Below are 13,267 nucleotides of genomic sequence, written 5' to 3'. Positions count from 1 at the left end.
TTGTATGCCTTATTATATTTAAACATAATTATAGTGGATTTACGTGGGTTCGTATCCCACTGCGGTAACAATTTTTTATAACCTATTAGCTATCCCGTGGTATTAATTTCATATAAGCTCTTCTCGTTGTGTCCCTACCTTCATTCTTCGTTCTCTGCGATGATTGCACCGTGATACGATATTAAATGTCCTCAGGTAATAAATAGTACGTACTAGCTGCGACAGACAATAGTGCATATGAAACAATAAAATGCACTCGTTGGTTGACCATTGTCACTGAGAAGAACTTTATATTCTGGTTCGGCAACCGTATAATAAACCCGGCGATGCATTTTAAAATCATGTGAGATGCATTAATTTATTTTTAGTATAGTTATTAATATCGTTAGAATTGCATGAGTGTGGCCTTATGTGCAAATTCTATGTTTTGCAAATGATTAAGTAGGCTGAATTTAAAAATTGCTTGCTTTAGCCCGAGCCTTGTGATGCTGAAAACTAAATGACACATCAATCCGTGTCGTTGAACTTTGTGCTTAACTTTACGCCACTAGGTAATAGTAGCAAAAGTTTAAAATAGGACTCTGACTAGGACTAAATAAAGCTTGCACTATAGATTTAATAGTTTATTTATTACTCATGACATGAACAACGTATATTATTTGGCAGTATCACTATGTATTTATTTATACATTAATTAGTTATCTTGCTTTTTAACAGCCTGAATTGAGTATTTATTCGTAGTGTTTTCCTTGGGTGTGACTTGTGCTTTTGATTCAAGTTCGCTTCACTTTTGGTTTCTTGGCCAGATAGGACTTGTAAAAGTAGTGAGCAAAGAGAACGAGGTACGACGAGTACATGGCGAGATGAATATTTTGGCCCTGGTCACTTCGAGCGCAGGGGACCCCTTTCCCTGTAAATATGTAGCATTATTATTTGCAAAACCTTTACGCGTATCATATCTACGAGCTCTGGGTTGGGCAATTAGTAAAAAAATATACTAACTTTTCATCCAGAATGCGTAGAAATTTACTACAATCCCGAGGACCATTTGTGTCAATTGGAAAGTTGTCACTGTGATGGAGACGCTTTTCCACAAGCGCACATGCATTGCCTGAACAGATTTGTCAATTAAGAAATAGGAAATCATGAACGAGGAGCTAATAAGCAAATGTACATATCAGCAAGTATTATGTGACCAACCCTTAAGGCAAAGTATGAGTACATGTAAAAATGCACGAGCATGTTGACGACGCCAAACCTGAAAAAAATAAAGGCCGGTTAGTGTAACTGACAAGTTTATTATTTAATATATCGACTCATCGAGAGGACTGTCGAACTGACCATCTTAGAATTGGCTCATAGTGGGCGTAGGTTGCCCAGCAGAAAATTAAGACTGTGAGGTATTAAATTAAATTAAATTGATGCTGATAATTAATTAGCATTGAGGAATCCTGAGTAAAATGAATGCTACTCACCTGTCACGTGGTGATACCTGTGTACGTTAAAATATATTTATAGGATTAACAGCAATACGCACAAGAGCTTAATTCATTGCATTCTCACTATGACATGTTATTAAGCAGTATATTTATATGTGCATACGTACCAATGAAGGAATATGACAGGCTTTTTCCTCAACACGAGGAACAATGTGTCTCCAAGTTCAACCACTTTAGACCAAGTGAAGAGGAAAGCCCAAAAAATTGAGCTTGGGTTCAACGTGTCCCTGAATGCAAAATGTGTGCAATTAATAAAATAAATACCGAGATATTGAGTATGGGACGTCCTCGATTTAATCGGGACACACATACGCGTGTATGAATTGGGAAACTATATAAGGACAGCTACCCAACTATTACCGAACACAAATGGAGCGATGCATCCCGTCCTGTCCGGAAATCACTTGGAACAATTCTGGGAATGTCCGAACAAAGCCGCAGAGTGAAAAGATGGCCAGTCCCAAGTTCCAGATCAGGAGGGGTCCTTGTAACTTGAAAGGTTGTCGAGAATGCATGAACCTCTGACCCACGAGGATCAGGGTCACGTAGGAGGCAGAAATGACGAGGCTGATGGGCCAGCTCTGCGCCATCCAGGTTCGCCATTTGATAGCGTCAAATTTTTCAAAGTCGTATGGCAGAATTGTGGGAGGCTCCACGTAGGGCCACACCTCCAGACTGGAATTTAACGACATGTTGTTGTTCCCTGAGCTTGGTGTTTATTGTCAGGACGTATAATCACGCAAGCTAATTAGATACACGCTAATTTGACAGGCAAATGTATATGTGTACAACTTATGTAAATGACGCAACCTACACTCGAGTAAGTCGTGTATTTGTGAAATATATAAACCTGGCAATCTGCTGTTGCCTGATACCAAGAAGATCTGATCGATACACTGCATAATAATAATGCAAGCACAAAACCCGAATCCGGGATTTCAATAGTTTGCTCTCCGAAAGTTCTTTATACCCGCTACACCGTCAACCAGAGAACTATTATTGCTTTCTTCGGCATCTGAAGCGTATAATAGTCGCAAACCAATGGTCAGACGCATAAATACACAGCGAAATATATGAACACAATGTTAATGTTCTCTTTATAAGCCTAGAAATTTTGCAATTAAATAAATAGGCACTCGAATTTTTTCTGCCTATCACAGATATGAGCAAACATAGGAACGTTATAAATTACATGAGAAATTGAATCATTAGTATTCCTCGCTAAATTGGTAAATGTGCAGCTCCACCCAGTGGCCGCGGATGCTGTGGGGACATCTGGGGACATTAACATTGTAGGATATAGGAAGGGGAAGGGGCTTGTATAACATGGGCAGATGATGGGGATATTGAATAACGGTGGGGACATTGTCCCTCAGCCCCCACGCCTCCGCGGCCACTGGCTCCACCCATAATTGTCGATCATAACTTATGATTCATAAGTTTTGAAAGACAACTAAAACTACCCGCTCTAGCCTCGTAAAAACTTGAAACATATCTTAAGGAAAAGTAGATGCACAAGCAAAACTATTTATTTTACCACAATCACGATTATCGGTATTACGCAAAACTTACATATATATGATAATTACATAATTACATATTAGTATAAATGGTATCGAGATTCTAGAAATTCTAGAAATGTCTGGATCCATAACGCATAGAATATAGATATGTAAATAAATAAATAAATAAAATCAAATAAATCTAACTTCTAATACTCATGTAACGGAGAAAGCCAATAGTCTTCTTCTTGACGGTCCAATTTATCCTTAGTGCTGCCGATATGTTGATGGCATCAACATCAATAAAATGGATGTAGTGACACTTTTCTCGTCTCTCTTCATTGGAAACATGTACATATTGGGTATTTCTTTAAAGAAATGTCTAATGCGGGTTTCAATCAGCCACTTTCCCCGAGCTTCTCACGAAATGCTCGTCAGTTGACACTTGTCCAGTGTATTGGCATGTATCGAGACTCTCGCCAACGACTTGGACACATACCATTACCTTATTCACCCAAAGCGCTTACGGTACACTGACAGAAATGTCAGAAACTCAGCAGCACATCATCGCAGGTATAGATTACCACGGAGAAAGTTTGCATTTTCAAGTGTACTTAAAACTCCGGCACCCACAGCGAACAATTGACGTCTGAGGGATATGCCTTGTCATCAATGTGACCTCACTACACTAACTCTGCTAGCTGCATATTTAGGCAGATTGGTGAGCATGGTGTTTTTTCATCAAAATAGTGAGGAACTCCCCGTTTCGTTGTGGTGGCGAAGGATTGATTGACTTCCTTGATTTGCAACATGTAGGTCAACATATTTTTCAAAGCAGAGTATTATTCAGACTGCAACTATGTAAGCCATTCTTGTGTTCGCGAGAGTGTTGCGTTGCATCCTCTTCTTTGTCTCGAAGAAGAATAAAATATCGACTTGACTCATCCACTCCGGACATCCGACACAATCTCGACATTTTCTTTACAACCAGATTGACCTGGTTGTGCTACCTGCCTGGATAACACAGCGAAAATAAAGAACTCCTGCAACAACCTCAACGTACAAGTCTTTGCATTGACAACATGCCGTTCAGTTGACTTTGTTAACCAACAGCCAGCGGTCATCCCAACGCAATCCGGAGCCATTCATTCAGTCATCAACATGCGACTCTCTCCGCTTTTTTTACTGGAATAGAATAAAAGCGAAATTGTTTAGTATTCTTAGCTCAGTCTTTTAGCAAATTGCGGAGAAACCAGCTCTTGGTGAAGGCTGCCAACTTAATTGGAAGTCCGCTTATACAGAGTACATAATGAGCAGAAGAATGGGAGTCGGTAGTGTGTAAGTGTTTGTTGATGGTAGTGCTGAAATTAGTTAACAATCGTCTCTTTATTGCATAAAATACCCATGCAGAAGTGCACTCCTTTTGTAGCAATACAATCCTCCAATTTAGATAAGCCGATCAGTCGTGCTTCCGTCCATTCCGTCTCGAACGACAAACTCTGACGGACTATGTTGAAGAATTTGGTGTGTATTCACTGACGACGGTGAGAAATTTTTTCCAGTTCGAGTTTCACAGGTTGGGAAAACGAGATAATAATCACAAACTGTGTATTGCAATATACATGAAACGGCTGCAATATTTATGGGATAATTAAGCGTTAATATGGACTATGGCTTGACTCGATCGCTTGTGAATTGCCCGTGATCCAGTGTGCGTTTAACAAATAAATTAGCAAATATCAGTGAGACAATGGGTTGTGACCAGAGCAAAGTTAACAATAAGGCAGCTCTGCCACTTAGCCCTTCCAGAATGGATCGAATCATTACAATCGAGTCAGAACAGAAACAGGTATTTACACATTTCGCTAAAAATGCTGATAATATGCACAAAAACTTTTGGCTCGTTTCGAGTAATTAAGAATTAAGCGTGTCGTTTGATGAGACACTTTAATTTGAACAACATGCATACGTGTCCAATTAGGAATGAAAGTCTCAACTTCCTGGTCTTGTGCACCTGTTTGTCCATATGAAAAAAGGACGAGTCTCATTTCGCCTCTTTCTCCTTCCTACGCCTGCTCCTCCTATTTACAAAGGCAACATGATAAACGAGACACCTTCCTCATTCGTTTAGAGCCCAAAGCCTTTCCGGTTTATGTCATGTTGTTCAATATTAATCACTAATGACAAATTGCATATTTCAGAAAGGTATTGATTCCACGGAAAGACATGGCCGAAACCAAGCTCAAAGCAACAACAACAGCAGGAAACCCACGCCAAATCCGTACCAGGGTGTTCAGGTGAGTGAGAAATTCTCTCCGTATCGATTGATTGTCACTTAATGATTATCCGTCCTTCACTCTCTTCTGGGTCAACTCCTGCAGTTGTCAAGAAGTTATAAAATATCGAGCAACTTAGCATTAAGAATCAGACGAGACACCGAGACACCGGTCGGCCGTGCATGCATACGTTGCTTAAGCATCAGTATTGTTTCACGTTTATTAGTCTAAAGTACTTCCCTGTCGACTACTTTGTTAAGAGGAGAGGAATGTGACCATAGGTGCAAAAACTATTTTAGCTCCATGCAGAATTACGTATTCATAATTGTGTAGCCGTGATAACCCCACCGGTATTACACGTGTTCCTATTCCAAAAGCAGACATACAATCAATACATACACGTCAGTTTTGAAGTGTAGTAATTAAATTATCTAAGCTGACGAGGTCATCAATCCATTTGCACTTGACAGAGTCCCGTCCTTAACATGGACCCTCGAGAGTTTGAGGACGCCTTGGCCGAGTACAAAGAGTGCGACGAGGCCATCCGGCTGCTCGAAAGGGAGGACCCCCTCACGCTCTTCTACATCAAAAAGTCACACCTCCAAAATATTCTCGAAGCCATGGACATGACCACGACCAAAATCAAGGGCATGCAGAGGGCGATGCAGACTGAGCAAGAGGCTGAGGAGGAGGACGGCGAAGTACAAAACTTGCGAAAAGTGGTGGTTGAGTACGGGGGCAAGGACGTCGTTTCCAAAGCTGAGCAGGAATATCTAACCTCCATGAATCGATTGGTATGTGCGTCCATTTATGTAGCTCTATTGTGACACCCACCCACATGCAAAAAGAAGCCCATTTCATAATCCAGTCTGTCTAATTGTGCATACATAATACATTTATACATAATTGTGTATCTGGTGCAGGAAATAGCAGCCACAGAATTGGAAATGTTGCAACAGGAGAAAGCACTCGGTAAGAAGTCGAGATCCTTTATAGTATTTAAAAAACGTACAGACTACTAAATATACTGAAGATTTTGGGTTGAAAGAGCTATAAAAATTAAACATATTTATAAAAAATGAGGTAAAACTGGACAACTTGTACTTTATTTCAACAGCCGAAAGTGAGGTCTCCGCTTTCAAATCAATATGCAAAAAACTTATCGCCTTGTATAATCGCCAGGATGACATTGCAAGTAATTATTTTACTCATTTTTTGACACATAACTTATCGATTCCATTTTTCACAGTTATGCACATATCTACGCGAGCATGCAACTGCATTGCATGCAAATTGCTGCTCAATTATTCCATTAAATTGTGCACCTATGCATATGCATATGTATTTTTACGAATTTGCTAAAATATCACGACTTCGTTAATTGCAGAAAAGTTGACGGTTGAGGGGACGAGTAATGCTGAAGAGGCCAAGTTATATGCAAACTTAGCGGAAGTTGAGACTAAAAAAATAAAAATTTCCGAAGCATTTCAACGATGGCGAGAAGCCCGATCCCAAATAATTGATGCATGTCGCCAATTTGGAGTAGCATTGAAGAAATGGAGAGAAATTAAGGACGACACGTAAGTGAATCTATAATCTATCTATAGATGCATACATACTAACAATAAATATATGCATGCATACGTACATATGTACATGTCTACATATATGTATGCAAATTATGTATGTACTATTTGCATGCCCAGACACGACAATATTTGGTCACACGTGTATGTAATTCCGCAATTATTTCATAATTTAATTTTCGGAAATGCATATTCGACTTATTATTGTCCACTGGACGGCGTAAGCAAAATTAGAATAATTTATTCTGGGACATTTATCACAGGCCTGCCAAATTGTTTGACATGACGGAAGAAATCCGAGACGACCTTGTTACCTCGCTCCAGTGCATCACCAACGCCAGGTTCTACATCAGATTGTTCGAGCTTCCATATTGTTCCAAAGCTGAAATGGCCGTCTTAGAAAAGGTGCAATAATTGGCTTTCAACTTTCGAGTCAAATCTGATTATGTACAAATTTTATAAATGGCCTTTTGACCGTGCGTATAAATTTGCAGGCACTGTCATTTATATTCATCGATATGAACTCGGCTGAGCGAAGACTGCACGCGGACAGTTGCTACAAAGCATTTCACAATCGTGCCGTGGCTCTCTTTGCATGGACTGATATGGTACGAGAGCGGACAAAAGTTGACATTCGGCCTGCCTATTATTATATTTTCAAGACATTGAGACCGTAAATAATTAATTCACCTTGTTATTCCGTCCTACAGACAATCAAGCAAGTGATACAGCCCGAGTCAAGCAGAGTCAGGGGAGAACTATTGGCAGTCACGAAACAAGCCAGAGATGTTCGATTTCGCACTATTCAGAAACAGGTAGGCACATTCCTATGCAGTGACATATTGACACACGTTACGACTACTCAGGAATAAATAGTCAATAAAAACCGAGTGACAATTTTCTCTACTTTCTCTCTCCTAGTTTCCCGGAGTTTCTTGGAAAGTAACGGAAGACAGGGTGGATGAAATTGACGTAGGAAATTCAGCACTGACAGATCCCGAGTCATTGGAAACTTTTAAGAATTTAGACACTGGTCAGCTAGCTCAACCACCAAGCATTGATGAAATCTATGGGAAATCTACGACAGGAAGTAACTACAAAACCTTGTTTTTTGACAATTTGACTCCAGAGACGCAAAGTTTAGTAGAAAATGGGGAAGTTCAACAAGGGGAGCCGATGTATGCTAATGGCGTAATTAAGTCACACAATGACTTGAAGCAGCCCAATGGGTCCCTGCTGAAATAAGCACGACAATACAGTTAGACAAAGTTATTTGGTTTCTAGTTGGTTTGTTGCAACTGGCACACACATAATTAAGAACATCTTTTAATCACAAATTAAAATTGTATAAAATCCGATTAAAATATGAAAATGTATAAACACTATTATTGCTTCAATTTGACAATAAAATATTCAGACAAAGTATCTATCAATATACCTACATAGTCCAAGAAGAAGACTCCAATTTCATGTCCTCGAATGACCAGGTTCCATCTCCGGTAAATTTGAGAATGTGAGTATGATGCTTAAATAGAGAAGGTCGATGAGTAATTGTCAATAATGTTATTCCACTCTTAATCATCCTGTGAGGGAAAGAAAACCTTCATTAAAATATTCATTAACTAACAAAGCTGTTAAGGATTATCTAAAGGAGCTCACAGTTGATACATGCTGTCCTCAACGTCCATACTGACAGCTGAGGTGCATTCGTCGAGCAAAGCAAACGTTGGTCTGAAAATTTTAATTGCAGAATTAGACCATAAAATCAAACTCAACTGCACACCAGTATGCATACTGTAACTATGTGGGACATTTGCAACAGAAATTTTTAATTTTGTGTAATTACTTGTGATAAAATAATCTGGCGATTCCAACGCGCTGTTTCTCCCCTCCGGAAAGCACATCCTGCCAATCCCGCACGGAATCCCAGCCCCCCTCGCGAGTGACAATGTGATTTAACTGAACATTTTCCAAAATGCGAGTCAAGTCTTTGTCCTTCATTCCTTTCCTGTGCATGTCTTTTCGAGTATCTGGGTAGATAACTTGTTCTCGTAAGTTTCCGAGCGACATGTACGGCCTGGAAATCATTCAACTTTTACCCACCGACAAAATACGTATGAAAATATCTACTCAAACTTCACTCTCAGATTATTTACGTACCGTTGGGGTATATAATACAGTCGATCTACCGGAGGTCGTGTCATGTGGCCTCCATAAACCGGCCATAATCCGGATAAAATTCTAAATACTGTAGATATATACAAGGAAAGTTCTCCCTTATAAAGTACTCTCATGCTTCCCTGTACATTATTTTCTTAACTAAAGGGCTTAAACTTACGCGAGCTTTTGCCACATCCGTTTGGACCTATTGTGAATTGTAATTTTAAAAAAGCTCACCATTGTACATATTACGGGTTGAAAAAATGAAGTCATACGACGTTACCTGTGATAAGCAAATGCATTCCAGGTTTGATTAGCAATTCTAAATCCTGTACAATCACGTCCCCAGTGGGGGTAACAACTTTAATGTTTGTGAGCTCAATTATACTCGAGTTGTTTTCAACCACAGTTCCTGAAATTATATGTACAAAAATGCATACATATACATGGCACAATCTATTGTAAGTTGTTATGTACCAACCTATTTGTATGTCCCGTTCGATACAGGACTCGCGAATATAAATGCCTTTAGAAACTTCGTCAAACACTTTGAAAATATTAGCAACTCGAGACGAGTATCCAGCCAATTCGACAGCCTCCTTGTAACTGGTCATCAATCTCTCCATAGCATCGGCACCCGACACCAACAAGTGTTTCGATGTCATATAATATTCCGTTCTTTTGGCTGCCCCACTCCCATTCTTCAAACTATGAGCTTTGTAATTTAAGATAACGACCACAAATTTAGATGATGCCATATTTAGCATGGATATAAAATTGTGAAATGTATATATTCTCAATAAATAGTAGTAACTTTTAGTTACCAGTAAGGATTGGTATAGCAGTAACTACCTGTTAGTATTAATAAATTAATATTAAATGCTCTCAATTTTTCTCAATAAATAGTAATAATTGTATTACCATTCCTGTTCCACCCCAGCAGTATTTCATCAAAAATTGTTCAAAGAAGACGTACCAAAGTTTCGAAAAATAAATCTTTTTGCTCTGCTGATATTCCTGGCGATATGCATCTTGTAGAATGTTCTTTTCAACCTCTCCTCCACCATAAAACGCAATCTCCTCACTATTTGTAACGATTCTGGAATGCTTGTGTCTCAATTTTGCTTTGGTCTCCGCCTCTTTCGCAGCTAATTGACCAAACCTGGGAGAAATTGCTTTCAAAATTTGACCTGTTAATCCTACCACGGAGAGCGTAATAAAGGGTCCAAGGAATAAGTTAGAGCCGACAGCTTGTGATCTTTGGAACAATGTCAGCGACACCATGAGACAGTCGAACCTGTGCCGTAAAATAAACAAATAATCTGACTTGTGCTCGTGGAATGGTCCTTAGGAAAAGTAAACAGCCATTTTAAAACACAGAAACTACAAAGGACTTACAAAGGCTTCGTGATGTGAGAATATAAATGAGCAACTGAGGTTGTAAATTCAGAAATATCTTCGGTTAAACTGTGATCTGGATTTGGAATTCTCGTATCCAAATTTCCAACTCTAGAAATTATTTAAAAGTGATGTATAAAAATAAAAATCATTTGTGCACAATAATGACTTATGAACGTATGCATTTATTTTTCCCTACTTGTAGTAAATCTGGTTGCTGAAATATGTTTTATAGGCCTGATTAACCAGACTTGTTCTTAAACTGAGTGCTAGATGCTTCTCCAAGAATCGAATCGACGAGTTACAAAAACAAGCTGGAATTGCAATTACAAGCCACTTTGTGAGCAGACGGATAAATTGACCCACATTTCTGAAAATAATCAAATCGTTTACCTGACTTATTAATAATTATAAAAACCCCTCTTCGCGTGATAGATAAGATGTGGTTACTTTACTTTTGAACGATTTCTCTGACTATTTTCCCTTCCAATTTGGCCACATATATTGACAAAAATGTTCTCGCCATCAGCATTCCCGTGTGGGCCAACAGTATTGCAATCTGTTTTGACCATAAGGTTGGAATCATCAGCTTCAACAAGAACCTCATTTGCTTAAAAAACTCAATGTTAATCCCGGGAGTCGTTTTCTTGGGGCCTACACCAAGACCACCATAGCCCTTGGAGCGTCTGCGACTTTTTCTCTTCGTAAAATACAATTGCTTCACAACCCCAAAAAATCCAACAAGAGATCCCAAAATTGCAAACTTTTGAGCCTTCGTCATCCTCAAGTACAGCAGAATCCATTCCGGGGGAAGTTTTCCGGCCACCTTGAACGTTAATTTTGACAACGTAGACGGCATTTTGGTTACCAAAAGAAAAATTTCTTATTTACTAGCAAGCAAATAAACACAAGTAAACTATTCTATCTTTGGTGAAATAATAAGAGTTGGAACTGGTGATATATGTGCGATGTCCACGTATAAAGGAATCGAAGTTTGGACCTAACCTAACCACCTATTCACTGGATTTGTGTATTGGAACATTTTAATTTGGAAATGGGCTTATATATATCCTCTACAGTTAATTTAACGCAATTTTACTGAAAGCGATCATATGTTCATCTTCGGAATAATTATATTGTATAAGCACACTGGGATGAATGAAATCATCTTCTGTCTGAGTTTAACAGCACTACGTTATCATGAATTGGGACAACTGTATTTCATTCACAGCGTGTACATATGTAGCTTTATTTATCAAATCCACATCAACATTTAACATCTCATCTGACTGCATAATACGTTACATTTTGAGGATAAAATAATAATTTGGTGATTATATATGACTCATCATCATGAAGATAAAACCCATGCAATTTTGGGTAATCTAAGGAATTGTACAAGGAAGTTAGGTACAAATAATTATTCTGCTTGACTTTTTAACATTTCCAAGATTTTTTCTATCGATAGACCAGTCGAAGAATCCACTGTAACCGTTTTCTGTCTGGATTTTCCTCCCTAATGATGAGCAAATTATCAAAAAATGCAATTCATCATTAAGCATCCATGCAATTAAAAACCATTCATCGAGACCGTGTCTTACTCTGAGAGAAACATCAGCCTTTTTCAGATTAAGGATTGTTGAAAAATACTTCACAATTGCGATATTTGCTTCACCATCCACGGGAGGAGCTGCAATTTGTATCGATACTGCTTCCTCTGAAATACCTGTTATTATCAAAATCATAAAAATTGTCTTATAGCTTGTATCAAACAATTAGCCGTATAGCTACCATACAACAAATAGTATCTTTACCTGTAATGGAATTCACCTTTGCTCCAGGCTTTACTTGAATGGTAATGGAAAAATGACCTTCTTTTGTTTGATTTATTGGACCTTTTGTTGGTATGCTTGTACTCGCGGATGCATTTTTGCTCTGAAACAGCACATAAATTTAAAATTCATGAATATAATTATTAATATAGTTAATCTGCACATCAGAATATGCACTTTGAATTCGATAATGAGTATGAGTATTACTCACAGTTTGACCTTTATTAACCCCGGCTGATTTTCCCATGCTGCTGAACCCACACAGCCCCGGTACTGCTTTTGTAATGCAATTAATTTCTACTAATTTTAGATTTATCTTCATGAGTATGGCGAATACAAATTATTTATTTCTAAATTACAATTTAAAAACATGCAAAATGTGAAGCAAGATCCAATCAGCTGGAAACCCGCACCACCAACTTGTGAGCAACTGAGACTTCCCAGCTGCCGGTTTTTCATGGGGGTCACAGTGTCCAAAATACTCTAAAATCATATGCTATAAAATGGGACACTGTAATGGGGGAGCATCTGTGAATCGTTTATTTTGGTTTCCTGGTATGGGTGCTCGAAACGGGGTTCGTCACGAACCGTTCGTGTCAAATTTTCAAAAACGTATGAATCTTCCCAAAAAACTACATCCACACCCTCTTGGAGGGCTTCAAATGTTTGTTAAAGTGAACTAAATTCCTGTACATGTCATATTGTCGTTTTCTGTTGTAAGAATCATATAAAACGATTTACTTGAAGTTTTTTAGTAAGCATCTTGTATTAACATGAAACATGTGATCAACTATGACATATGTAATGTAATATGTACATTTGTACATATTGTAAATGTATCACAAATTTACAATGACCTATATAACAAAGTCATTATGTATGTTAACGTGCACTTGTATGCGGGGTTTGAGTTTGAATTGTTGCGTCTCAACTTTCCCTTCCCCCATATATTCAAATGGAGATTTTGAAACCCATAGATCTCCGTGGGTTTTTTACAATATGAAGATTTTAATG

At 38.5% G+C, this 13,267-nt stretch overlaps 4 protein-coding genes across 5 annotated transcripts; 1 reads left to right on the top strand and 3 right to left on the bottom strand.

The window, feature by feature from the left end:
* Window positions 1-596: 596 nt before the first annotated feature.
* Window positions 597-2,398, bottom strand: LOC110844877 (elongation of very long chain fatty acids protein 6). Its single transcript, XM_022091205.2, has 7 exons — window positions 1,860-2,398; window positions 1,607-1,726; window positions 1,476-1,492; window positions 1,342-1,393; window positions 1,201-1,258; window positions 1,003-1,111; window positions 597-910 (listed from the first exon to the last, which is right to left on the bottom strand). The coding sequence occupies exons 1-7, from the start codon at window positions 2,189-2,191 to the stop codon at window positions 774-776; spliced, it is 825 nt and encodes a 274-aa protein (XP_021946897.1). The 5' UTR covers window positions 2,192-2,398; the 3' UTR covers window positions 597-773.
* A 768-nt stretch (window positions 2,399-3,166) lies between these two features.
* Window positions 3,167-8,296, top strand: LOC118437492. The gene is made up of 10 exons (XM_035856521.1): window positions 3,167-4,850; window positions 5,203-5,298; window positions 5,748-6,071; window positions 6,201-6,249; window positions 6,395-6,472; window positions 6,665-6,857; window positions 7,127-7,268; window positions 7,358-7,471; window positions 7,574-7,678; window positions 7,785-8,296. Exons 1-10 carry the CDS (start codon window positions 4,752-4,754, stop codon window positions 8,106-8,108), a joined length of 1,524 nt encoding a protein of 507 aa, XP_035712414.1. The 5' UTR covers window positions 3,167-4,751; the 3' UTR covers window positions 8,109-8,296.
* Window positions 8,174-11,532, bottom strand: LOC110863306 (ATP-binding cassette sub-family D member 2). Of its 2 annotated transcripts, XM_022112582.2 has the most exons (12): window positions 10,877-11,532; window positions 10,621-10,791; window positions 10,422-10,532; window positions 9,945-10,320; window positions 9,848-9,875; window positions 9,505-9,738; window positions 9,307-9,435; window positions 9,202-9,228; window positions 9,024-9,111; window positions 8,710-8,940; window positions 8,523-8,594; window positions 8,174-8,446 (listed from the first exon to the last, which is right to left on the bottom strand). In XM_022112582.2, exons 1-12 carry the CDS (start codon window positions 11,278-11,280, stop codon window positions 8,302-8,304), a joined length of 2,016 nt encoding a protein of 671 aa, XP_021968274.1. In that variant the 5' UTR covers window positions 11,281-11,532; the 3' UTR covers window positions 8,174-8,301. The 2 variants fall into 2 exon arrangements, with proteins under 2 accessions (XP_021968274.1, XP_021968273.1); XM_022112581.2 differs by having other exon boundaries at window positions 9,307-9,738.
* A 113-nt stretch (window positions 11,533-11,645) lies between these two features.
* Window positions 11,646-12,908, bottom strand: LOC110863440 (UPF0235 protein C15orf40 homolog). The gene is made up of 4 exons (XM_022112749.2): window positions 12,465-12,908; window positions 12,236-12,356; window positions 12,023-12,147; window positions 11,646-11,937 (listed from the first exon to the last, which is right to left on the bottom strand). The coding sequence occupies exons 1-4, from the start codon at window positions 12,573-12,575 to the stop codon at window positions 11,842-11,844; spliced, it is 453 nt and encodes a 150-aa protein (XP_021968441.1). The 5' UTR covers window positions 12,576-12,908; the 3' UTR covers window positions 11,646-11,841.
* Between the last annotated feature and the right edge of the window lie 359 nt (window positions 12,909-13,267).

The sequence above is a fragment of the Folsomia candida genome, unplaced genomic scaffold (assembly GCF_002217175.1).
Source record: "Folsomia candida strain VU population unplaced genomic scaffold, ASM221717v1 Fcan01_Sc001, whole genome shotgun sequence".
In the NCBI taxonomy this organism is placed as follows: domain Eukaryota; kingdom Metazoa; phylum Arthropoda; class Collembola; order Entomobryomorpha; family Isotomidae; genus Folsomia; species Folsomia candida.
This window is presented reverse-complemented; position numbering and strand designations above follow the sequence as displayed.

What these genes read in the sequence shown, in the direction of transcription:
- LOC110844877 (XM_022091205.2), bottom strand. Translation starts at nt 2,191, where the DNA reads ATGTCGTTAAATTCCAGTCTGGAGGTGTGGCCCTACGTGGAGCCTCCC. An exon ending in TATGAGCCAATTCTAAGATG is followed by an intron (nt 1,259 to 1,341) that starts GTCAGTTCGACA and finishes TATTTTTTTCAG; the next exon opens with GTTTGGCGTCGTCAACATGC. An exon ending in ACTCATACTTTGCCTTAAGG is followed by an intron (nt 1,112 to 1,200) that starts GTTGGTCACATA and finishes AAATCTGTTCAG; the next exon opens with GCAATGCATGTGCGCTTGTG.
- LOC118437492 (XM_035856521.1), top strand. Translation starts at nt 4,752, where the DNA reads ATGGGTTGTGACCAGAGCAAAGTTAACAATAAGGCAGCTCTGCCACTT. An exon ending in AGAGAAATTAAGGACGACAC is followed by an intron (nt 6,858 to 7,126) that starts GTAAGTGAATCT and finishes CATTTATCACAG; the next exon opens with GCCTGCCAAATTGTTTGACA. An exon ending in TCTTTGCATGGACTGATATG is followed by an intron (nt 7,472 to 7,573) that starts GTACGAGAGCGG and finishes TCCGTCCTACAG; the next exon opens with ACAATCAAGCAAGTGATACA.
- LOC110863306 (XM_022112581.2), bottom strand. Translation starts at nt 11,280, where the DNA reads ATGCCGTCTACGTTGTCAAAATTAACGTTCAAGGTGGCCGGAAAACTT. An exon ending in TCTCACATCACGAAGCCTTT is followed by an intron (nt 10,321 to 10,421) that starts GTAAGTCCTTTG and finishes TTTACGGCACAG; the next exon opens with GTTCGACTGTCTCATGGTGT. An exon ending in CTGTATTATATACCCCAACG is followed by an intron (nt 8,941 to 9,023) that starts GTACGTAAATAA and finishes AATGATTTCCAG; the next exon opens with GCCGTACATGTCGCTCGGAA.
- LOC110863440 (XM_022112749.2), bottom strand. Translation starts at nt 12,575, where the DNA reads ATGAAGATAAATCTAAAATTAGTAGAAATTAATTGCATTACAAAAGCA. An exon ending in AAAGGTGAATTCCATTACAG is followed by an intron (nt 12,148 to 12,235) that starts GTAAAGATACTA and finishes TGATAATAACAG; the next exon opens with GTATTTCAGAGGAAGCAGTA. An exon ending in AGGCTGATGTTTCTCTCAGA is followed by an intron (nt 11,938 to 12,022) that starts GTAAGACACGGT and finishes GCTCATCATTAG; the next exon opens with GGAGGAAAATCCAGACAGAA.